The sequence below is a fragment of the Aethina tumida genome, chromosome 5 (genome assembly GCF_024364675.1).
Source record: "Aethina tumida isolate Nest 87 chromosome 5, icAetTumi1.1, whole genome shotgun sequence".
Taxonomy (NCBI): domain Eukaryota; kingdom Metazoa; phylum Arthropoda; class Insecta; order Coleoptera; family Nitidulidae; genus Aethina; species Aethina tumida.
The window spans coordinates 19,870,688-19,895,730 of NC_065439.1; the positions used below are offsets into that span (position 1 = coordinate 19,870,688).

The window sequence follows — 25,043 nt, forward strand, 5'->3', positions numbered from 1 at the left end:
AAAGGTATCACTTAATGTAAATAAAAAAATAATCATTATTTACCAAATAATAATTTATAATTAAATTGTGTAAATTATTTCATAAATTTCATTTTTTTGTCGCATGTTAAAAATAAATATATTACTTTAAACACATGTATTGAAATATATTAAAAATATGAACCTGTACTACTTGACTGGATACCTGTACCTATCATTTTAATTACTTTCTATTATTTATTAATTATTCTTCAAAAAAAAATTAATTGACAATTATAACAATAATATCAAAAAATTTTTATTCTTTAAAATGGAATATAAGTTAATGTTTGAGCAAACTACTTGATATGTGTGTGTCTTCAGATGTGGAAATATTTTTGGGTATTGTTTAGAATCACGACTCCACCTATTTTCAGCCATAACAAATGGAAAAATTGAGCTATCGACATTTTTTTTTAAATGTTATCCTCTTCGGCGCATTAAAGAGTACGTTTCTATCGAGTAAATAGAAAATAATATTTCTTAGAGAAAAATTAATTTTAAATTTGAAAAGAAAGGCGATTTTTAAGATTTTTGATTGAGATATTTATAAATTTTATTTTTTATTATATGCTTATTATAATATTCATACTCAATATTTATGTAATGATGATATTGCATCAGTCTTACCGTTGAATGGAATTTACTTTTTCTTTTATTCTTTGAAATGGAATATAAGTTAATGTTTAAGCAAACTACTTGATAATGTGTGCGTCTTCAGATGTAGAAATGCTTTTGGTTATTGTTTAGAATCACGACTCCACCTATTTTCAGCGCATTAAAGAGTACGTTTCTATCGAGTAAAAAAAAATAATATTTCTTAGAGAAAAATTAATTTTAAATTTGAAAAAAAAATGGCGATTTTTACGATTTTTGATTGAGATATTTATAAATTTTATTTTTTATTATATGCTTATTTTTTTCAAAAAGTTTAAGAAAACATATTTACAAAAAAAAGTTCAATAATGTAATTTTTTAATATTTTATGAATTTTTGAAAATTTAACAATTTTTATTAAATTAGGATTTTATATCATACAAAATCAAAAAATCTATATTTTTTCTTTTTCTTTAATATTCCATTTTTATGCGTGATAAAGAACTTGTCTTTGTCAATTGAAATAAAATAATTTTTTTATTGAAAAGTTAATTTTAAATTTAATTTAATTTTATGAAAAAATTATTTTATACCGTATGCCTATTTTTTTTCAAAAAATTCATTATAAATAACTATTTTCAAAAAAAAAAAGAAATAGCAACCCTATCTTTTTTCCAGAGAATTAAAAAAAAAAATTAAATAGAAACCCTATCAAGTTCATCAAAAATAGAATATTTCAAAAAAATAACATAATTTTTCATTTTTTTTTTTTTTTTTTTGACGTTTTTCTTGAAATTTTTATGAACACGTTTATTATTTCAAACTTTTTGTTTTTTTCTTCATATTTTAAATATTTTAACAATAATAGGATTTTCAAATATTTATAATATTTAATTAGCACATTCAAATCAAATAATAACTTCTAATTTTTTTAATGAACAGACTTTGTTGATGGTAAAGTAGAAATCGTTTAAAATGGAATATTAAAAATTTGAAATTTTTGTATATAAAACTGATTATTTTTAAAATTTTTCCTTCAAGTTGTTTAATTTATTTAATAACTACTTAATAAAAATAAATAACGTAAACTTACAATGTTTAATAATTTTCTTAATGTCAGATATTATTTAAGAACTCTAATAAATTTCACCCCAAAAAGTTATAAGATTAAAGTGACAAAGAAGCATGTAACATAATCAACATATTTGAATTCCTGAGCTTGCGCACCAGTAATTCCTAATATTGACCTAAATTCAAAGGTTACTAACCTGCGCATTTTATTTTATATTAACAATTTCAAAATAAAACAAATAATAGTTTCCTCGTAAAAGTACTTGCGTATTTACTTCATTTAAAGCAATAAAGATTTTTATTTTGTTGTGTCACATCAGAGGTGACGACTGCGATTGCGAGATGTCGACACCTTGCAAATCAATACAGAATTTTTAGTTTTACAATGACGTCATTATTTTGAGACAATTTGCAACAATTTAAACAAACCCACCGACCCGGTTATCGCGAAACAAGTGTGTAAACGGACCGTCCACCATTCGAATATGTATCAGATGGAGAACAATCCGCAATCCGAAGATGTGATCATATAACCTCTTTTCTATTTGAATTGGGTAACATTAGCTGGTCAAAATTGAGGGAAAAATAGCTAGGATGCCGGAACAGAGCAACGACTACCGGGTTGTGGTGTTTGGAGCCGGTGGCGTTGGCAAAAGTTCCCTGGTATTGAGATTTGTCAAAGGTACATTCAGGGAGAGTTACATCCCAACTATTGAGGACACCTATCGACAGGTAACACCATCCAACACTCAACCACTATTTATTTGTTTATTTATATTTATGTTTCTTTTATTTTCAGTTTTTGTTATTGCTTGGTTTTGTTACTTGATGTATTATTTGTAGTGCTTGATGTTTGTTTATCAGGTAAGTTTATTTTTTATCACTATTATTTATTTATACCAAGATCTAATGATTGTTTATGTTTTATTTGGCACATTTAACTCCTTATTTTATTAATGGAATATTTCAGTTGCAAATGTGTACAATGTGTGTTCCATATGGGCAATATTTATTAAAGAAAAGTGTGAATTATTTTTATATTGATTTCTAAATATAAGTTATGTAAACCAGATATTTACTATGAAAATGTTCAGAGGCAAATATTAGGACAAAAGTGTACTTCAAATAAAGTTACATTATGAAAGTATTTTTTGTAAACTGTTTAAAACCTTAATATTAAGCATAATTTTTGTATTGTTTCTTTATCTGGTCTTATTTTTTGTTGCATATTATAAATTATTTTCACAGTAATTGATAATTTTGGCTGTTTTAGGTAATAAGCTGCAACAAGAACATCTGCACACTGCAGATAACAGACACCACAGGCTCTCATCAGTTTCCAGCGATGCAGAGACTGTCCATAAGTAAAGGCCATGCTTTCATCCTGGTCTACTCAGTGTGCAGCCGCCAGAGTTTGGAGGAGCTCAAACCCATCTGGGAGGTAATCAAGGAGATTAAAGGCCCTGACACCAGCCAAATTCCGATCATGTTAACCGGGAACAAGTGCGACGAAAGTGCGGAGCTCCGCGAGGTACTACATAATTCCTCATTCAATATGTGTTACTAAAATTAATATTTACAGGTGACAACATCGGAGGGACAGGCTCAGGCGGCCGAGTGGGGCATAAGCTTCATGGAGACGTCGGCGAAGACCAATCACAACGTCAAGCAGCTCTTCCAGGAGCTCCTGAATCTGGAGAAGAGTCGCAACGTGAGCCTCCAGGTGGGCGGTAAGGCCAACAGCCGTGTCGCTAAAGACAAATGCGATCTGATGTAATTCGTTGTCCTCGACGTCGACTTTTGTTTTTGGTGCTAAACTAGTTGTCGAGAGACGTCGTCCGCACGTTTTGCGGACGGCGTTCAGACATTTTTGGAGCGACACGTCCGGGCTACGTTACCGAATTTCCCACTGTGACGTTGCCACGGATCGCCCAAGGGTTTGTCCTGTTTTAATCTTTTCACCACCGTCACATCGTCGCACATATTGTCTACGTTTTCTCGACCAAGCTGGTTATGGAGGTTGGCCGGGCAAGTGGGAAGATGATTTATTGGTAGAATGTTGGGCTGTATTCTTTCTATAGCATACTTAGTCGTTGGTTTGTTGAGGTTTGTTGCCGCCCGACGGTAGAGGGTTAGCCCGTTGTCAGGCTTTTAAGGGGTCCAATATTTTTAAGGGAACAAATTTGGAAAGTGGCGCATACACTAATTTGAAGACTGCAAAACTAATTGGCTTTAATACTTAACTGTGCACGTTTTTTTGGATGCAAAATTTTCAGTTTTGAATAGCTTTTTATTAGTCTGTAACACATTACTTCGACAATAAATTATAATACTTAAATTTTGGATATTCCAAATGAAAATGAAAAGTATATAACCTACTTTCTGATTGACTGAGCTTCTAGATTATACATCTGTGTCATCTAAAGCTCTCTTAAAAAATTGTTGATGGTACACTTTTCAGCTACCAAATATGGGATCTTGGTTAGTTCAGTCGTGCCGAATGGACAACATGTTTGTTTCTTTAGCTTTGTTATGGCCAACTTTGCCGTCGTGCTGCAACAAATCCCCCCAAAAAGCCGGTAATCTTCGGATCATTTGACGATTATAGACGTTCGTCGTCGAAGACGAATCTATTATTGGATCTGGAACATATCCAACTCTAATTGGAATATTATAATGATCATAAGTAATGAAGGGACATGGTGTTAACTGTTTTAAGTCGCGTCCTTCATTACTTGGTGTAATACTTCAAATGATATGCTTGGATCTCGTCTCAGACTTGCACGTTGTTCTACTCTCAATGTATCCTTTAAAATGTTGAACAATGCCGAAAGTAACGAACAAATGATGTTGTTTCATTCGTTTTTAAATCTTGTTGACTGTTATTGATGAAGTGCCCATCTGTGGACAATATTATTAGCTAATTCTTAAACATAATCCCGTCACAAACACTTGTACATAATTTCACTTTGGCACTTGCTCGGCTCACTGAGTCAGTAGCATTTTCGATGACGAATTTTCTATTCAAATTCCCATTTAGTTCTGATATATAATATTTCGACAGCAATGAAGGTCATCATTAAGGATAGAATACTGACGGAGTAAATAACCCACGATTAGTTTATTAGTATTAGTACTCCCAGAAAATAGAAAATACGTCCATCGTCCAGCATTTACCATTGAACATTCCAAACTGACTCATTGAATTAATAATGTTTTTGATGTTATGCAACTTACATCATTTACTTATTGGCACTGATATTGATTGTTTAATTCACATGATCATATCCTGTTTCCAATTGTTATTCACGTGTTCGGGTGTTCCAAATTCTTAATAAAATCGAGCGAAACACCTCGGCGTTGTAACAGTTTTCCATTAGTCGAGCTTTGGAACGCCCCGCAGCGAAAAAAATTTAAAACAACGCAGACGGGTCCATCCTTCAGATCTTGTTGTAACGAAGGACAGTAAAACTCGGTTTTTACTGAACGATTATTAACATTATACATATGTCAGTCACAATAGCATATCAGTAATAGTAGTGAAAAAAAACGAATATAGAAATTCTAGTTATTAAATATATACATATAAACTTGTTCTTAAGGCTGCGTCCATCGTTGTACTTCAAGCCTTAACAGGTCGGATTTGGTGATTAGTTGCAAAACTAGAGTAATTTGGAAGAACTGGTTGGTGTTAAGTAAAGGGGCCAAACCAATTACAACATATCAGTCTTTTTGTCTCTACATAGTCCCATATTTTTGGATACTTTTCCTAATATCAAAACATATATGCAGTGCCATAAAAATATCAGACATATTACTTATTTTTTTTTTAATATTTGGTTGTTTACTGGAATATTTAGCAGCGAAGTACAATGATGGACCGTTGAAATTATTAGACTGGGTGCTAAGCAAAACATTGTTTGTTATTATAAAAATTTGTTATATTCACGCTTTATAGTGTTCACTATATGAACTGCAATTGTGATCAATTTATAATACATATATATTTATGCAACGAATATAAAAAAATAATTACTAGCAAAAAAAATTTACTCAAAAATATTTTGTCTTTTTGCTCTGTAGAAGCCACAACTACGATTTTTGCATTTTCAAACTGCAAAAATGCTTTTATTAGCATGAAGAAGAGGTTACAGATTTTACTACGTTTATTATCGAATTACGCTGTTATCTGCTGTCTGTTAAAAATCAGCCCCGTTCTCATGAAAACTTATTTAAACCCTTAATTTTATCTTATATTTCAGTTCTATTACAAATTATGCGGACAATCGTAATTTAAATTTTAATTTTAGGGGGGCTGCTGTAAATGGACTTGTTGTTTCACTGTTGAACTAAAGTCTGTCACCTTTGCAACAAAAAAAAATTGTTATTATATAGTGAACGTAAGGATCCAATTTGTATACCTGTAGATTATTTACTTATTACTGATAGTTTGAAGAACAATGATAGCTTTAAATTTATTATTTTAGCTCAATTTTGTGTCCAATAAGAGTCGGGTCGATTCTTAATTAACTGGAATTAACAACGGTCAACTCTCTTTCTGTAATCTGATGAAGATTTATCATTATTTTATGTGTTAAGGATTGTTCGACTCTTACTGGCCCATTTTTACATGACTGGCAATACCTGTAAATACGAAAACCTCCTCTTTTCGTCTATCTTGAAGCTCTCGTCCATCGATCAAGTCAAAGATTAGACCGAACACTTTATGTTAATTTCAGTGCCAAAATTTTTATTCGCACATTTCGATAATCATCCACACGAGCCCCTCCCACGAACCCTTGTTCGTTTCCCACGTCGAATTTTTGACTTTGATGTGCGTTTGTGCTTCGATTTTAAGTCCATTAGAGTTAGCGAATATTAATTGTATGGAAGTTGTAATATGTAAAATCCAGAACGGTCAGTATTGAACAATATCGTTGCCGTAGTTTTCCGAAACTAACAATTCACATAATTTCCAGACGAATATTCGTTGTTCAACCGTTGTACTCCTCGTCTTATCGTATGGTCAGTCAAAACTAATTCGGTGCATTTCTAATAATTATTGTGGATATTGTGTTGAATAATTATTGTAATTTTATATGTTCCTACCGCGTTTTTTGTATAAATGTTATCTAATGTAAAAAACGAAAATATTAAAATTGTAAAACCTTTTATTTGTAAATTGTTCTTTGTAAGCATATTTATTAATTAATAAATCAAATATTGATGATGATATAACTGTGGTTTTTATTCTAGGAACTGAAAAAATTGTTACAAACTCAAAAAACATATATTAAAATCTACATAATAATACAAAAGAAATATTTTATTATCACAATAAAATCTATTACGTATATCTATACAATTAATACAACTGGACTGATATAAAACATTCAATCCTTTTCGATGATTAACTCTTTAAACTAATCAGTCGAAGGCGTATTAAAACAAAGTAATAAATCAATTATTAAAACACAAATACAACAAAAATGCCTAATACCATGGCAAAGGACGCCACCGCCGAATAGGCGTCACTGGTAGCCTGTAATTCCAAAGTTGAGGTGGAATTACAAGGTGTGTGTTTCTTTAAGTATCTAAAGAAGGCGTCCACCAAGTTGGCCGGTGTGTTCGTTTTACATTGTTCCAGTTCTTTGTTGATGCACACTCTCATCTTCTCGAAATCCCTGCAAAAAATGGACCAGCTAGTGTGATGTGGAGCTAGGATAATTGAATGTCTTACTTGCACTCGCTTTCGGTGAACACCAGCAAGGGAAGGTTGTCCACATTTAGGTTGTCCGGCACTCTGGAACCCAGTGTTTGGTTTAGACAGTACTTAATGTTTTCCTCTTTTTCAGTCACGCATTCTACACCGCCTTCAGCAACAAACACTAAAAATAAAGTGTGTTATTTTTTGTTTTTCACAGTAACTCGACCAAAGGTGAGGGATATTCGATATCGTTGGCGTCTAATTAATCTTTGAACCGTATTTTAATAATGATTAAAATTAAAAAACTATTTGCTAATTATTCGGCTAATTGAAATAATAACTCGTATGTAGAAAAACCAGTCATTTGCAAGTTATTTGTAAAGGCATGTAATATTTGATTTATTCTATGTAAATTTCATGTTCAACATTGTGAATTTGTCATCGCAGTTTACGCAAGTGAATGCAAACACTTATAGCAAATATGCTTATCACTGTTCAGAAAAACGTGTTGTTATTAAAGAATAGAGAGACATACTAGCCATCCGATCTCCGTCTCTATAGCAAAGGAACTCCTTTAATTCGGCTATGGCTTTGATCGAAGAGTTATATGCTTCTTTTTCTTTTTCGTTTAAGCACATAGTAATGTTTTCTGTAGCTGTGGAAAAACATTTTCTTACATCCCCGTATTTAGCGCAATACTTTCCGAAAACCACATCCATTGAACCAGTTTCCTTTGCTTTCTCTAACTCATCCCTCAACACTGTGGTGTTGACGTAGTTTTCCATACAATTTTTTATGATCGTTTGTTGTTCCTAGAAATTCAAAAAATTTCACATATTTCAAAATTATTGTAGTAGTATTATAAAATTACTTTTAAATTATCTATGATGGTGGGATCAGCACCGTTTTTCTTGCATTTTTCTTTAAGAGATTCTTCAACTTGTTCCGGACTTGGCAATGCTGATTCATTGAAACTGCCTAATTCAGGAATGTGGTTGCTTAGTTTGTTTTTCACATCGTCCAGATCTAAATCGTTAGTTTCTTGAGTGGCTCCAAAACCTAAAAATGATGAAAAATATTTATTACAAGAACTTTTAATGTGGAAAGTTATTGAAATATTTAAAAAGAAGTAAAAAAATTCAATTCATTGGAGATCTGCCATTGCCAATAGGGATAATTAAATAATTTCAACTTAACGGAAATCGGCTAATATAATTATGTATGTTAGTAAAACCTTGTAAGAAAATTGTCATATTTAGAAATTTAAATTTCATTACCAGCTCATAAATACAATAGTTGGTGAAGTATTCTTAGCCAACAAAATGTTCTAGATATTTTATAAATTCCATTTATATATATTATATGTTTAAATAAATTTAAAATATTCCAAGGAATTGAAAACACCTGTATTACATGCACGTGGTTACTTTCATTAATATCAGGTAAAATATATTTTTACATTTGAATCCAACATGCCATTAACAAAACTGACCTATGTAACGATTGCAAAATAAAACTTTGACTTCATGGTCATCGGGACAAGTTAAAGATTCCATGACATAAAACTATTTGTGACATCCTAACGATTTTTTGAAGTCTGTTATTGAAATTAATTAAACATAATTAGTGTATTTGTGCACCATTATGTCTACAAATTTCTAATTGTTTTATGATTTAATGGATTATTCCATAAACTAGATTACAAACTGTCGCAATAATTTTAAATAAATAATATTTATCTAATAATGACACAATTCCAAATAAATATTTGCTCCAAAACAATAACGAAATTTATTAATAAGTTCCCGTTTTCCTTAAAAATAATAATAAATTAAGCTTTAATCAACTCAACAAATGATTTTAAATGTAGAATAAAAAACAATATAAAAATTAGATGTCGTTCCGCCTAACATTAAATTATCATTTTGCAACAATTGATGATTTATTTATCATCTATACATATTTCAACAACGTACGCACATTGTAATTTTTAAATTATTCAGCTATTTTACCTTTTTTTTAATTATTTTGATTTACTTAATATTTTAATAATCGCACACATTAATTTTTTGACTTTGTAATTGCAATGTTTTTGCCAACACTTACCACTGACCAGAGTAACAACGAGGCACGTTGCGAATGTTAACTTGTTGATGATAAGCATGGTGTTGAAACTCGACACAGCACAGATTCTGGATAACTGCAGTGACTGAACTGACTGGTGCTTGTGGAGTCCCTACACTGCAGTCGATTTGGTATTTGACCTCCAGGTGATTGGGGAGATGGTTCAAATTCGGAATACCGGCATTTTTTTATGTATTTTTTGGAAATGTTTTATAGCAGTGCACCAAAGTCCTGAAATGATATACAATTTAGTTAAAATTATTGGTGATTTTTGAGATCAAGAGTTTTATTTTTGGTTTTCTGATAATTATGATTTTTATATCATACATTGGGTAAAACCAGTGATAAATATGATCCCTTGTTATAACATATTTGAAAAAAATTATCTCCATTACTGAAGTATTCTTGATAGAAACAAAAATAAACATAAAAATGCATTATTAATCACAAAATTCTTATGAAATCCCCACCTTAGTTTTATAGATTATAATTGGGGTATATAAGACCAATACCGTCTCAACTTAATGATGCAGAAGTCAGAAAAGAAAAAATGCCAGGTTCACATCATCCTCCAGGTAAACAAATGTTTTTATGAGTATTTTTCTCAACTCAATATAAGAATTACATATATTTGAATATATTTAAATAAAGAAAATACAATTTAATTTTTCTTTAAGGTCCTCCACACAACCCACCTCCTCATCACGGTCCTCCTCATCTCCGATCGACCACATAATCCACCAGGACTTCTCGGACCACTACATTGTCCACCACCACATCATTAATATTATATTAATTTTATTTTTATCTATTAAGGGAATAACAAAATCGTGTATTAATTTAGATTTATACATGTATAATTTATTTATTTATTATTTTTCGTTTCCGTTTAAAGGATTTTGTAGTGGTGAAAATTGTTTCGTTTTTATGGACATATCGCAAACTTACACAATATGTTCTTTATTACCATCTATTAAATCTCTATAAAATTTATAGTTTTCAAATAGTTTCTACTATCTAAACAAAATATTTCTTGTATAAACAGTGTCATGTAATTTCTGTATACAAATGAGTTTATAAATTATACAAGGTGATGTTAAAATTGGGTACAAGTAGGATACGTTTAATAATGAAGAAAATCTAAATAATATTTTTTTCTAAAGTTTCTCCTGAGGAAACTTCTCTATCTTTGTTATACATGACGTCTCCATCTAAATTCAGACGGGTAGGAAAAGTCCTACTGTATATGTATATTTTATTTTAAATCCGCCAAGTCTGTTAATAAACAAGTCATTAGAATAACCTGGTCTAGCAACCAATACGTTTATGGTATTGACTTGCGCATGCGCAATACGTTCCGCGTCTCCAAAACAGCTGATTCAAATTTAAAAAATCCCGCTTACACGTCCCATAAAATCTATAAAACAGTTTACAGCATTGAAATCATTAAAATTCATAATAAATAATTATTACAGTTTACGACTCTATTAATCCCTACGAATCTATTAGTTTGTTCACGATTATATAAATTAATATGCTATGTTTTACAGGTGACACTATTACTGTAAGAGGCAGCTCTGGAGAATGAAAAATGAAGATAACATCGATTAAAAAGCAATAAACGTAAATGAAAAATTAAAAAATTACACAAACGTCTCCAACGCGCATTTTCTTTTATAAATTCTGCGGTATGTCGAAAGATGTCTTTGACATCAGCTGATCAGGCAACGCGTACGCGCTTGTGGCGTTGCCTGGACAAGCTGTCAAGAATATCGGTGAATATCTCCAAATTTCGTCGTTCCACCATCAAATAATTCACGGTAAGTTATTGAACATTCATTGTACCATTATTAAGATAATAGGTAACGACAATTTAGTTTTATTTTCATGGAAAAAGACCCTCAATGTCAAAACCACATAGTTGGCTTCGTTTCGCATTTGGGTGTGGATTGAAAGTTTTGCTTCGACAATTGTTTTGTTTTATCGTTGTTCTTGTTCGTTAAAACCGTTGTGGCTTTGTTAAAGTGGCGTGATATAGATACGAGGTAAATGTCGACGATTGTTGAAGTGTTGGAATTAATTTAAATGCGGTTTTCAGACAGGAAATTTTTCCATGATGACGCCAACTTGACATTTTATTCGTTTTTTGTACTTTTTATCGTTTATTTTTTACATGCGAGTTAATAAAGGATTAAAGAAATGTTTGAAATCTTACAGAGGTTTATTAACTGATTTTTACATTGGGAAATCTAATAATTACACAACATTCCTATGCATTACATTCCTGCAGTTTTCAGGAAATTGGCCTGGAAAACATCAGTTTTTGGCTTATTGATTAGGGTTGTATATTTTCCAGACTCAGTCAATACAATTATTTTTACTACATGTCTTTGAAACAACTATTGACACATGTATAAATTATGGTTAACCACAGTATTTTAATGAAATTATGCCTAATTTTTATCAAACTATTGTATTGTATTAGTTTCAGCTTGATGTACACCAATAGATATTATATAAAAGATTCACAACATTTACAAATATTGTGTAATTGCTTTGGTATCTTACAGAGCTCATAAAACTTTATAATTAAAAGTTGACACATACATCTAACAAATTTGTGTACAAATCATATTCAAAAGCCTCATTCGTCTCCTTTCTTTTCAAGTAGTTTGTAAGTGAACAAACTAAAAATTAACAAACAATAATTACTTGTTAATTAATTTGTTTTTTTAATTTTAATAGGATAATAATGTAATTATTATTATTACTATAATTTTTTAAAATTTAAATATATAATAATAATTGTTTATCTATATTTTTCAGATGATACTTCAGAGTTTTTCTAGAAATAATGCCAAACAATTTGACCATCTTGGAAAGTTATTGATGTGGCACTTGGAAAATCAATAGCCTGACATTGGTTTTGAAAACCAACAAAAATTATTTATTCACATTGGTTTGTAGCATTCTTTTATTTTTCTATTTTAAACATAGTTTACTATGTTAAGTGAACGAAAAATTTAATGTTTGTTAATTGAATTTTTTAGGCTTTTCTTGTTACAGTCATGGAGGAATATTGACTTAAACCAAGATGTTATTTTTGAATAATAGAATTATTACTATTAATAATGATATGGCAAAGAGTACATCAAGTGGAAGACTTCAATATATATTAATAAAGGTATACAATTTCTACATGAACTGTAAATTTTATAAAACTTATAAAAATATTTGTTACAGACTCAAATGTAAACAATGAGGAAAATAACTCCTGTTAGGACCAGGTTCTGGATAAATAGTACTAAAATTGAACAGGATGTTTAATTGAGATTATCGATACACAGTGAGTTTTTGTTACCTTGTGTGTGAGTAACACCGTGCAATTGAAAGTCTTTAATAAGTGAAGTTTGTGTAGTTAAAATTGGAACAACCATAAGCTAATATGCGTAAGTTGTTGAATTAGAGTTTGATTGATATGAATTATTTAACTTAATGTGGTCAATATATTAAATATAATATTTGTTTTTTAAAACATACACATACCATACAAAAATTATTTTTAGAGAAAAAAATTAACCTATGGACTATAACAGTTTGTAATTTCATAATTAGTAATTTACTTTTGATGTGTTTATTACTTTAAAAATGATTAACACTTTTATTTTGTGATTTGAAGGACCTGGACATCAAATAATTTGGATGTTTCAAGTACTCATCAAGTAAATTGTTGAAAACTTTGCAGTCTTCTTAAAGATAAAATAAAAGAAATTTTTTAATGGAAACTCAAATTATTAAATAAGATTGTACATTTTTTAAAATCAGTTAATTGAAATGATTTTTAGTACATATTTTCAAAATAACTATCAACACAGAACTGTAAATTATAGTATATAACATAATAAAATACAATTTTAATATATATTTTAGACAGTTTAAATCATTTTTTAAACATGCCTTCAAAATGACTATCAAAACAACAAAATTATAGTCTATATATAACATAAAATAGAATATTATTTTAATATTAACAAACTTTTGTCTTATATTAATTTCTGACCAATCTTCATTCTATTATTCTACCAGTGATATATCCCAAGATTTATTGAACTATGGACTATAATAATCACGATTAATAATTTATTTTTGATGTGTTAATTACTTTAAAGATGATTATGACTATTATTTTATAATGTAAAGGTTCTGAACACCAAATAATTAGGAATTTTATAAGTTATAAGTACTCATCAAGCAAATTGTTGAAAACTTCTTAACTTAGAGTCTTTTTAAAAATAAAATAAAAAATATTTTTTAAAGGAAACATCAATTATTAATTAGGATTGTAAATTTTCTAGACTCAATCATTTGGAAGTATTTTTAGTATATGTCTTAAAAACAACCATCAACACATCTGTAAATTATAAATTGTAACACATAATAAAATATTATATTAATGTTTAATTTTAACATTATGTGTTATATTAGTTTCAGTTCAAACCTCATTCTATTATTCTATCAATGGTATATCCAAAGAATTGTTGAACTATGGACTGTAATAGTCTTCAGTTTATTGGTAAATTATTTATTTTTAATGTGTTAAATACTTGATAATTATGTCTATTATTTTATAATCTAGAGGTTCTAGACATCAAATATTTTGGAATTTTCTATTTTACTTACACCAGGCAAATAATTGAAAACTTGTTAACTTTACAGTTTTTCTAAAAAGTAGATATTTTGAAAGAAACACCAACACATAACTATAAATTATTGTCTGTAATAATAAATATTATTTTAATGTCTAATTTTAACATCAAACTTTTATGTCCTCATCCAACTCATACTTGATTATATTCTACCAATAGTATATACCAGGGATGGGTAATCTGCGGCTCGCGAGCCACATGAGGCTCTTTCAACGATTATTTGTGGCTCTCGATAAATGTACCCGAGTTCCCTTTTCATTCAAAAATTATCAAGAGAAGTGAAATAAATGTTTTTAATTTAATATTTAAATTCAATATACATATTTTGTACTTTTATTTATATGTTTTCAATAAATATAATTTCTGTAAACTTCCATACCTTTTAAATACAAATTTAAATAGTATACATAATAATAGAAGCAAAAAAACAATTTAATTACTTAATTTGTAATAGATTTTTTTAAAACCACTAATATTTTTTATCAATGTGTTACTTTATGTAGTGTGCATAATAATAGAAGCATAAAAAGAACCTTTACTAAGAAGTTACCTGGGTTATAAAAGATGTGACGTCAGATAAATTTATTCCCACGAAAATGCGAGAACATGTCAGAGTAATTTTCCACAATGGTCTAATTTTTCCTGTTAATCTTTATTTCCATTAAGTTTTATAGATTTAATTTATCAATAATTATCTGTAAACAATTTATTTTCTTAGTGTTCTTGAATAATAAATAAAACTAAAAATTTAAGAAAATATTAATTAATTAAACAAACTCAATTGTATAATTTGGTTTAATTAAATTAAATTAAGAAAGAATTATATTACTGTAAGACTAATTTATTTAGTTTAATTATAAACAAGAAATTAATTATATTTTCAAGTTTTATCACACACAATTATTATTTTTAAAATTTTAAGACGTTTTTAATCTTAACAACAAATACTTTTTGTTTTATCTGGACAACAATATTTTAAAAAGGATTATTTCCATTTTTCAGCTATGTTATTCCAATTGGATTCCGAAATTGAGTGCGATGAGATAAACAATGAATACACCGATCATTTGACCATGGACACGTTCGCAAGGGGTATTGACATCTATTACAATATCATAAAAGAAATTGCTAACGTGCATAGACCATAAAAAATATCAACGTCCAAGAGGATAAATTGTGAAACGACTTATTTGGAAACATTTCCACAACAGGTCGGGAGAAATATGAAGAGATGAAATAAACGTTTTACATGCATTAAAGTTTGATTTTGTACATATGGTTCCTCCGAGCAATTCGTTCTTACTCCGTTTTCTTGTAATTGATAAATTACGGCTTTGTCTTCTGGCAAATTGAAATCGCACCGTCCCCCCCCCGGGTGCCGAATGGACTTGTCCGCGGTACAAAAATCGATTTTTGCCGGGTTTATTAAATTGGATGTATGTGCATTTCTCGCAAACGCACATGCCGGAAATCTGTTTTTCTGGTACGATTTCACCGGAATATTGGATGTTTTTCAGGCGATATGGGTTCATTTGTTGCGGAATGTGGATTACAAATATTGCCGTCTGCCATGACAGTTTCCGGCCGCGGACGTTCCCGGCAAAATCTGAAAAGGCTTAAAACTGTCGCATTACTGTGTCGGCCGACAATTGGGTAATGCACGGCGAAAGGCGTGTCAAAATTTTCGCCGAAAAACGCCGATTAATTTGTCGTCATCGAATTTTAACGGATTTATTCCGTAAGTCGATAAACTTAGGTTAAATTAAATGTCAGGCGCCATTGCCATGTGCATCGTTTCTCGACGTTGTGTGTTCGTCTTGCCTACGTTTGCGCGCCGACCAATAGAAATCGCGCGGGAAACACTCGTGACCTGCGCCGGCCAATCGACAGCGCGCGATTTGAATTCCCTCTTCGTCCTTTGTGGCAACCAGGAGTTTTGTATACATTCGTCGGGTGTACGGTGCTGTCAGTGTTAAAATCATATTTATGCACGATTTTCATGAAAATACGATCGGACACAACGAAATCTCTACGGAAATTAAATCGGTAAGTATTTTATAATTTTTGGTGATAATTTTTGCGTGCATTTCTGTTACAAAACGTGCGAAATCGACGAAAACAGTTTTTTCGTAATTCGCTCCGTGAGAATGGACTCGTCCTAACGAACAATCCCGCTCTTTTGTGTGGACGCGTGTTATCTTATCAATTATTGGGGAAATGTTTGTTTGGGGACAATTCTGTTATGAAATGTTACGTGATTTTTGCGTTGTTCCGGAAATTATTGCCGGCCGATAACGAACTGGCAAACGTCCATTTAAATTGCATGTAAATAAACAGTAATGGGTACACCCACCTCGGAAGTTTTTTCTCAATTCATTTTATATTTGTTTTATTATGAGTCCAATTGGAGCTTTTGGATGTTACTGTTGGTGTTGGTTTTTGTAACATTATACGTTTGCGAATAAAACGTTTATTTTAAGCAAAAATTGCTAGGCGGGAAGAATAGTCAAGGTCAAATGGAAATTAGTTTTGATGTATGAGGAAAACGTTGCCCTCTTCAACAGCTTCGCACAAAAGCGATTATTTTTCAAATTGAACAGTCGACAAAAAGACCTGTCACTTTGTTTACGATTTATGATTTCTTTTCGACGGTTCAGGTTGATTCTCGGGGTTGTTTCTTTTGTCCGGCCACGGCCATTGTGTCCGGAGTCAAGTCGTACACAAAGAGGCTCGACGTGTGTGTGTACCTGAGGAGGCGACGACAATTCGTCGTTATTCCGCAAAATTATCCTAATGAGCCGGACGGATGTATTGGGATTTAATTTCATCTCGGAGTATTATTATTGGCACCCTCTGCCGATGCTCGTTCCCCTCTCTGTCTATCTCACGTACGGGTCGGCCATCTGCCGGCATACCGTGCGCCAAGAGAACGGCTACCAGAAATGGTTTGTGGGTAAACCTGAGGAGCAATCATGGGCACCGAATAAATGTTTTAAAATTGATTAACTTTGTTGTTGGTGATGTCTATGTCGCTTGCAGTAAGTGACAATCGGCAATGTATGATAAGCGATGGTCCCGTTGGTGAATTTGTCATTTACCAAATACTAGTTAATACTTTAAACCAATGGCGGCTCGTGCATTGCCACAGAGTTCCTAACAAAATTAATTACCTATGTTCTCTAACTGAAATGTTAATTTTTTATTGTATAGAAACACATAAACTCATATTCAGAAGTTGGGGATGTTGTTATTTTATCTTTTAGAATTTTTTTAAGAATTAAGTAAAATCTCGTGAGAGATATTCAGTAAAAAAACATCTATAATAAATCAACAATTTTTATTTTTAATCAATTTTATACATACTGTAGCGGCCATAATTCTAGAAACATTAAAAAGTATTAAAAGTATGAGCTGATACTACATGTATGACGGTACCTTTAATGTTTATTGTTTTTTTCTATTATTTTTGTGTTTACTATGCAACTGATCAATCTTATTTTATTTTTACTTTATGGACTTACATTGGTTAGCGGATCCCCATCCACCCCATCTATCCCTTCGTTTTATCCCAGACCTACAAGGAAAATCCTGGTTTCTTCTAAAAGTGTCCAATTTTAACTTGCTTAGGATAACATCACTGGACCACAGAACAGTGGGAACAAGTAGTTTCAGTGACGAGTCTAAAATTAATTTATAAAATTTATGCTTATGTTAAACATCTTACAGGGACAAAACTGCAAAAGTTTGTTATACCCACAGTGAAACATGGTGGAGGTTCAATTATGCTATGGAGATGCTTTAATTTTTCTGGCGTAGACCCCATAGACTGATTTATGTACTGGGATGTTTAATATTAAACAACAATTTGCTTCCATATATTGAATATGTGTGTTTCAACAAGAAAACAATTCCAACAAATCGTAACGAAATCATTAAAAGTCGCATTCACCATGTATCAAACCTCTAGAAAACATTTGGATTCAAGTTTATAACCAAATTTGACATTAAATAAAAGATTAAGGAATTAAAATATTTAACATTTTAAAAAGTTTCTATAAAAATGACCACCACTGTATGTTCTATTTTGTGTTGTTCTCTTAACAAATTTCTTCCAACACCATAATGACCTTGAAATGGGTAAAATTCTTGAAGTATTCAACGATTTCGTGGAACACATCGTTTACACTAGACAGGAACTCGAGGATCATCTTTGTTTGTACAACCCAATTCCACTTTAATATGTTCAGTGAACATGAGACTTGACCCATTCCAGTCGTTACTTATGGTCGTGGGTCAAAGTAAGCGACGCAATGTTCTTCGTGAACAAAAAAAAAAATAACATTTGTCAAGCGTCTTCGTACTATACCTGGAGCGTAACAAGCTCCTGCGGACTTTTCTAGCTGAACAGCCAGTTGCGATGAGGACGCTATAGGGTCCCTACTGAAATTATATTGGTTTGCAGCAGTTTTTCTTGGTCTATAACTCTTTGGTGTTTCTTAAGTAGAGCCAGTATAATAAACTCGAGTACTCGAGCGAGAAATGCTTCTTCGTGCAACATTGAGCCCACCTGCAATTTCGATCTGATTAACCCCAGATTCCAACATTCCAATTGTTCATCTGTACTATTATCTGAGCAAATATCAGTGCAAACTTCAATGGAAATATACAAGATATTCCTGTTTTTTTTTTTAATAATTTTTACCCCAACTATTGGAAGTATTGAAAAAAATTGAAAAAATGTGATAACCCTTGTAGATACACTTTTTAATCAGTTGCAGCAAAGTAAAATCGACCCACGATATCGATAATTTTGAACACAGTGTCATTGAAGTTCGAATAATTATATAATAACGTTAGTGAAGCGTGATGAACCATCAGAAAATAAATGTATCCGTTTATGAATTCCTGCTATAATAGTTAGTTGCATTACTTTTTACTTTCGGAATACTTTGCAGAATATTCCGACAAGTTTCTGAGGATGAACTCACTGCCATGTGTTTCTTTTATCTCACACTCTATAAAGAATGTTTACGGACTGAACTGTCTTTTATTCATTCAAGTAATGAATGGTTCATTACCTCTTCTAAAATTTTAATAGCATACAATCTTAAGGGTAACTAGAAAATTATTGGAAATTGTGGTAACAACATTAGAAAGAAACCGATGCTTTTCAACTCTAAAACGTAATAAAAGGTTCCAAAGAAATTTAATAACCGAAAATTTATATTTAACCGCTCTTTCCATCCTATCCATTCAGAAAAAGTTAATCTCCGAAGTAGAAAAGAACCCATGATAGGCTTGATTTCTAAAAAAATATTCCCTGAAATGTTTACCACGAGACACCACTGCCTCGGCGCATTATTATTGGCACCCTCCACCGATCCATGTTCCCCTCTCTCTCTCTCGAGTTCGGGTCGGCCATCTGCCGGTAGGTGTACAGTCGCGCCAAGAGTATGGCAACCAGAAACGGGACGTGCCCGTTTTATAATACCTGAGGAGCGATCATGGGCGCCAAGCAAATGTTTTAAAACTGATAAATTTTATGATTCATTGGGCGCATTGTTTTTGCGTTGTTTATGTTTCTTACAGCAATTGACAATCAGCAATGTGCGATAAGAGGTGGATAGTCGCTAAAGTTGTCATTTAACAAATGCCAGTTATGCTTTAATCGTCATTAGTTTGTTCTTCATGTCTATTTCTTTTACTTTTTTATCATTTTGTTAGATATGTGATACTTTGTGGAATTATAGTTTGTAAATATGTTTTGCTAATGAGTAAGTATTTGTTTTAAAAGGTATGTTTGTGTAATGATTAAACGTTGAAAATAAAAGGCCTGCTCTTATGAAAATTTTAGTTGGCTATCCCTGGGCATAAAAATTTCTTATATTTTTTTAACATTGGTAAATATCAGTTTATTAATAGAAATAATTAGTTACAAATATTTTCCAAATTATTATAATTCAACTTCAACATCATTAATTATTAATCAAATTAAGCCGTAAACATTATAAAATATAGTTTGTACCGATTAATTTATTATTATAAATTGTATCATTGTTTAAAAATAAACTTTTTGATAAATTTACTCTTAAACTTTAATATTTTAATTACTACTATTATAATTATTTTTAAAATAATATTTAATATTAATTTAATATTAAAATAAAATGAAAATTTATTAATGATTCTGTATTAATTTAACATTAATATTAAAAAAATTGAGAATTTATTAAATATTCTATATTAATTATTAAAAAAATTATTTTTTTTTTTCAAAATGTCTCTAAAATCTTTATATTATTATCAATTTTGAAGTTGTTTTTAAAATCACATCGTTTAATACAAAAAATATTGAAATTTTATAAATTAATCTATATTAAGTAATTTAAGAATGTTTTAAATTAATTTATTATCATAAATTGTTTGTCACATGAATTGCATATACTATTTAAAACTACTCGTTTCGAAGAAAGTTTTATATCTTAGTTTTATTATATCTTTGAAACTAGTTTTTATTTAAATCCTATTGACTGATTTTAAACCTTTTATTTTATAATACCATTAAATATTCCCAACACCAAAACGTTTCAATATTACCTGCTATTGAATACGGGACTGTGATATCTAGGGGGTAGTTTGGGGTCTGTTACACTTTTATTAATTCAATGGAAATATACAAGACATTCCCGCTTTTTTTAATTATTTACCCCAACGACTGGAAGTGTTGAAAAAAGGTTGAATAAATTTGATAGCCCTTGTAAAGATACACTTTTTAATCAGTTGCAGCAAAGTAAAATCGACCCTCGATATCGATAATTTTGAACGCAATGTCATTGAAGATCGAAACAATATTGATAACATTAGTGAAGCCCAAGATCTAATAGGCGATGAACCATCATCCCTTTATGAATTCCTGCTTTAGAGGTGTGCGATTATAAATTGTACAAAAGATCATTCATAATATTTCAACTTCGAAATTGTTTGCCAATTTAAATAAATAGTTATGTTTATATTTATTCTTTAAATTTGTGTCCCTTTTAATACCCATTTAAAGACATAAAGTACACGTGCTACTTTTAGCTTTGTGATTGTTTTAATGTTTATTACCGACATTAAACAAGAAATGCAATAGACCGTAATAAATATGCATACACAGGTAGAATAGATAATGTTTCTTTGAATCAATGTCCGTGTGAAATAAAAAATACACGTGAAGAACTCTCGACGGGAAATGAACTCGTGAAACTAGAAATCGCAAAGGCAAAGACAGTACTAAAATTCGTGATGATGAAATACAAATACTTTTAAGTACGTGTTAAATTGTTCCATTTAGATATGTCGTAAATATTTAGAAGCATCGGGATTAACGGTTTTGTTAATGTAAAATGTTAACGATACAATTTTGTTTTACGACTGAAATTTACGGTGTAAAAATTATTATAAGCGATTATAAACATGGGAGACAGAGTGCACAATAAAGAGGGGTATGGACATTTCACCCCCTGGGATCAATATCGTGGGGAGAGGGTTTTACATCACTTAATCATTCAGGCATCTCTAGTGGACTGAAACCCAATTACACAAAACATCTGCGTGATATTTATGAATTTTATGTCTTTATTAAAGTTTATTTTTTCATTTTTTGTAACAGAAATTGTTTGACGCAATTGTTTATAACATTGGTTGAAATTCTAGAGGAATTTTGCTAATTGTAAATCAATTTCCCCCAGAATATTAATGCCATGTCCGCAGCAATGGATATGTTTTTGAGCGCGACGGACTCGCTGTCCTTCCCCGACATCCTCGACATCGACATCAAGTCGGAGATCGACACGCTGGTGGGCGGTCACAACGACTTCTCCGGCCTCAACTTCAACGAGCTGCCGCCGCTCGAGTTTGAGGACGTGCACGACATCAAATGGTTCTCCTCCCATTCGAACCACTCGAACTCGAGCCTGAATCTGGAGTTTGGCAGCGAGGACGGACCTACGATGGTCAATCCCAACGCCGTGATGCCGCTGATGTCGCTGGCGCAGAGCATGAGCTCGCCATCACCCACGCCGAAGGAGAGTCACCTGACGTTCTCACCTGCCACCATCAAAATCACGTCGATCAAACAGGAGGCGGATACCGTGAAGCGAGACCTGATACACAAGTTGGAGGAAGACGAAGTGGAGGTCGAGGAGAGGAAGCCGGTTTTCAAAGCGATCACCAAAGTCACGCCGATAATCAATAAGCCGACTGTTAAAACCATTTCCGCGTCCAAGCCACCAACTTTGCTCACCTTCAGAAACGCAGTGTCCAGACAAGTTGGTAAGTAATCATTGCAAGTTTTATCCTTCTTCGTTCTAACCATATTTGTTTTTTTACAGTGCCAGTAATCACGGGAACTCCCATCACAGTAGCCCAAATGAACAACGTCACCACAGTCCGTACTCTGACGGCGAATGTGAACCGTGGCCAAAAAATAAACACCAATAACAATCACCATCACAGAGGCATGTACGACGATAATGAGCGGTCGTTCCCGAAGCCGGCGTACAGCTACAGTTGTCTAATAGCTATGGCGCTGAAGAACAGCCGCACCGGCAGCCTGCCCGTCTCCGAAATCTACAATTTCATGTGCAAACATTTTCCGTACTTCAAAACGGCGCCGAACGGCTGGAAGAACTCCGTGCGTCACAATCTGTCGCTGAACAAGTGCTTCGAGAAGATCGAGAAGCCGGCACTGAACGGTGCGCAAAGGAAGGGCTGCTTGTGGGCGATGAATCCGGCTAAGATCAGCAAAATGGACGAGGAGGTGCAGAAGTGGTCTAGGAAGGACCCGTCCGCTATCAAGAAGGCCATGGTCAATCCAGGTGTGTAACTATATCTATTTTCTGTTATTTTGGACATATTATTTAGGAACCGATCATTATTTTGGTGTAAATTTTTACAGAAAACTTGGAAGCCTTGGAAAGGGGTGAATTGAAATTCTCGTGCAGCTATGACGAAAGCGATAACTTTGGCGACTCCTGCGGCAGCGCAGAGAGCGAGGAGGGCAGCGACTCCGAACACGAAGTGGAGGAAAAGCCCACCTACAAATTTATCAATGTCCAAACCATCAAAGAAAACGGAGACGTCAGCGATCTCGATATTGAGGTAAGATTTACCATAAAGCAATAAATTATTGAACTACTATGATAAATCCTGGATAATTAATTAATTATATTATAATTTCAGTTGTTTTTACGTTTTGTTTATTTTCATTACAGGTTTCTGACGGTATGTACGAAGACATGGACGACGATCACGAATTGTTGCGGGTAGAAATGGCGCTAGCGCAGAAGGAGCTGTTGTACGAAAGAACGGTAAATAACAAGCGGAGAAGGACGTACATTATCCAGAATTAAAATGAACGAAAACCAAGACGAGTGAGTAAACGGAGATGCTTTAAGCATCCTAAAAAATGAGAGAAAAGAATTTGTCCTATCTGGGTTAGCAACTCCATTGATATGTAATGTGAAGCTGTGTAGATTGGTGATATAAAAATTGTAAATATTGTATTTTTTTTCTACCGTGTATGTATCTTAGAAGATATCTGTTTTATGTTCCAAAATTCGAGATATACATCAAGACTGCCAAGCTCAGCAATTTTAGCTAAAAGATGTATTTTATTATAGTTTCTTATAGACGGAAGAATAACGGTTTTGTGTTGATTGTTATTACATTACATTTTTTATTCGTAGTGAATTGTCTCCCCTACATTGTCTCGAAATGTAAGCCGACAACAGTATTCTATAGAAGTGAAGGACTGATGGCAATTAGATCATGCTTTCAACTTAAATTTGAACAAAACTGCAGATATGTACTTACTAGTTTGTAATTATTTGGTGGCGCAAATTTTATTCCATTGAATTATCGTTATAATAATTTATTTTACGATTGCGAGTGTGAATATAATTTCCGTGAATGTATAGCTTCATTTTTTCATATTGGATAATGACATGTGTTATTAGAATTGAATGGTTCTTTATAGTATATTATCAGTGGAATGTAATTTGTAAGAGTGCAAAAATGTGTTCTAATTAACAATTTTAAATTTAAGTTGCAAAGTTTTTAGTTATGTACAAATCGTGCCTTGGCTCCTAACTTAACTTCTTGGTCATTTCCTTATTGCGGGACCAGTTCAATCACAATTTTTTAATTTTATGTTTTTGTTCATCATAATAATAATGATTATTTTTATTATGCCAATGTGATAATTCGTGTTTTTGTGACCTGTTACGTTTGTTGTGTTCGTTTTCATTTTTTATTTAATTGTCTAATTTAAAATGGAAATGATCATGTCACTTATTGTTCAAGTAACGATTTATCTAAAAGAAATGTGACTACCTCAAAAATTAAACATCATGCTGAATTGTTTGTAAACAAGTTCCTTTTTGGTGGACATTTTTCTTTTTGTTTTTATTTGTATGTGTATTGTGAAAATGTGGTTCATGACAGGTTTATGTATGAACCAAGTTTTCTGAAATATTTCTTTTATATTAGTATAGAATTGCACAGTAACAGATCATTAAAAACTTGTAGAATAGAAGAAATTGTTATTTTATTTAGAAAAATGACTGATTATTTCATAACCATAGCTGGTAGCTTTTTGCAAAATATACATATTGTATTATGTATATTTTACGACAAGCAGCCCAATCTATCTCTTAGTCTAACGTTAACTATCCTTGTGTATAATATTATTTTTACATTTTTTGTAAACTAATTTTTAACTTAAGTCCATGTACAAATTTTGTTAGTGTCTAAGTAAATATTGGTAAATAAAAGATGAT

The 25,043-nt window shown here is 31.6% G+C and overlaps 3 protein-coding genes across 4 annotated transcripts; 2 read left to right on the plus strand and 1 right to left on the minus strand.

The window, feature by feature from the left end:
- The first annotated feature begins 2,006 nt into the window (after positions 1 to 2,006).
- LOC109595485 (GTP-binding protein Di-Ras2-like) lies at positions 2,007 to 15,476 on the plus strand. Of its 2 annotated transcripts, XR_007548184.1 has the most exons (8): positions 2,007 to 2,418; positions 2,960 to 3,217; positions 3,269 to 3,409; positions 11,068 to 11,337; positions 12,344 to 12,476; positions 12,568 to 12,701; positions 12,761 to 12,966; positions 15,226 to 15,476. XR_007548184.1 is itself a non-coding variant. In XM_020010871.2 (3 exons), the coding sequence occupies exons 1-3, from the start codon at positions 2,281 to 2,283 to the stop codon at positions 3,461 to 3,463; spliced, it is 591 nt and encodes a 196-aa protein (XP_019866430.1). In that variant the 5' UTR covers positions 2,009 to 2,280; the 3' UTR covers positions 3,464 to 6,624. The 2 variants fall into 2 exon arrangements, 1 of the variants encoding a protein (XP_019866430.1); XM_020010871.2 differs by lacking the exons at positions 11,068 to 11,337; positions 12,344 to 12,476; positions 12,568 to 12,701; positions 12,761 to 12,966; positions 15,226 to 15,476 and having other exon boundaries at positions 2,009 to 2,418; positions 3,269 to 6,624.
- LOC109608192 (27 kDa hemolymph protein) lies at positions 6,968 to 9,658 on the minus strand. Its single transcript, XM_049968148.1, has 5 exons — positions 9,500 to 9,658; positions 8,265 to 8,452; positions 7,929 to 8,205; positions 7,427 to 7,574; positions 6,968 to 7,370 (listed from the first exon to the last, which is right to left on the minus strand). Exons 1-5 carry the CDS (start codon positions 9,555 to 9,557, stop codon positions 7,154 to 7,156), a joined length of 888 nt encoding a protein of 295 aa, XP_049824105.1. The 5' UTR covers positions 9,558 to 9,658; the 3' UTR covers positions 6,968 to 7,153.
- Positions 15,477 to 15,666: 190 nt separating the features above from the next.
- LOC109595511 (uncharacterized) lies at positions 15,667 to 25,040 on the plus strand. The gene is made up of 5 exons (XM_020010883.2): positions 15,667 to 16,269; positions 21,954 to 22,536; positions 22,596 to 23,081; positions 23,162 to 23,364; positions 23,478 to 25,040. Exons 1-5 carry the CDS (start codon positions 16,210 to 16,212, stop codon positions 23,613 to 23,615), a joined length of 1,470 nt encoding a protein of 489 aa, XP_019866442.2. The 5' UTR covers positions 15,667 to 16,209; the 3' UTR covers positions 23,616 to 25,040.
- The last annotated feature ends 3 nt before the right edge of the window (positions 25,041 to 25,043 follow it).

Bases quoted from the DNA above. Each gene is read 5' to 3' on its own strand.
- LOC109608192 (XM_049968148.1), bottom strand. From the start codon at position 9,557: ATGCTTATCATCAACAAGTTAACATTCGCAACGTGCCTCGTTGTTACT. The intron at 8,453-9,499 runs GTAAGTGTTGGC...CATCATTTTTAG, and splicing joins CGTTGTTACTCTGGTCAGTG to GTTTTGGAGCCACTCAAGAA. The intron at 7,575-7,928 runs GTATGTCTCTCT...CTTTATTTTTAG, and splicing joins AGACGGAGATCGGATGGCTA to TGTTTGTTGCTGAAGGCGGT.
- LOC109595485 (XM_020010871.2), top strand. From the start codon at position 2,281: ATGCCGGAACAGAGCAACGACTACCGGGTTGTGGTGTTTGGAGCCGGT. The intron at 2,419-2,959 runs GTAACACCATCC...TGGCTGTTTTAG, and splicing joins TTGAGGACACCTATCGACAG to GTAATAAGCTGCAACAAGAA. The intron at 3,218-3,268 runs GTACTACATAAT...TAATATTTACAG, and splicing joins AAAGTGCGGAGCTCCGCGAG to GTGACAACATCGGAGGGACA.
- LOC109595511 (XM_020010883.2), top strand. From the start codon at position 16,210: ATGCACGATTTTCATGAAAATACGATCGGACACAACGAAATCTCTACG. The intron at 16,270-21,953 runs GTAAGTATTTTA...AATTTCCCCCAG, and splicing joins TCTCTACGGAAATTAAATCG to AATATTAATGCCATGTCCGC. The intron at 23,365-23,477 runs GTAAGATTTACC...TTTTCATTACAG, and splicing joins TCAGCGATCTCGATATTGAG to GTTTCTGACGGTATGTACGA.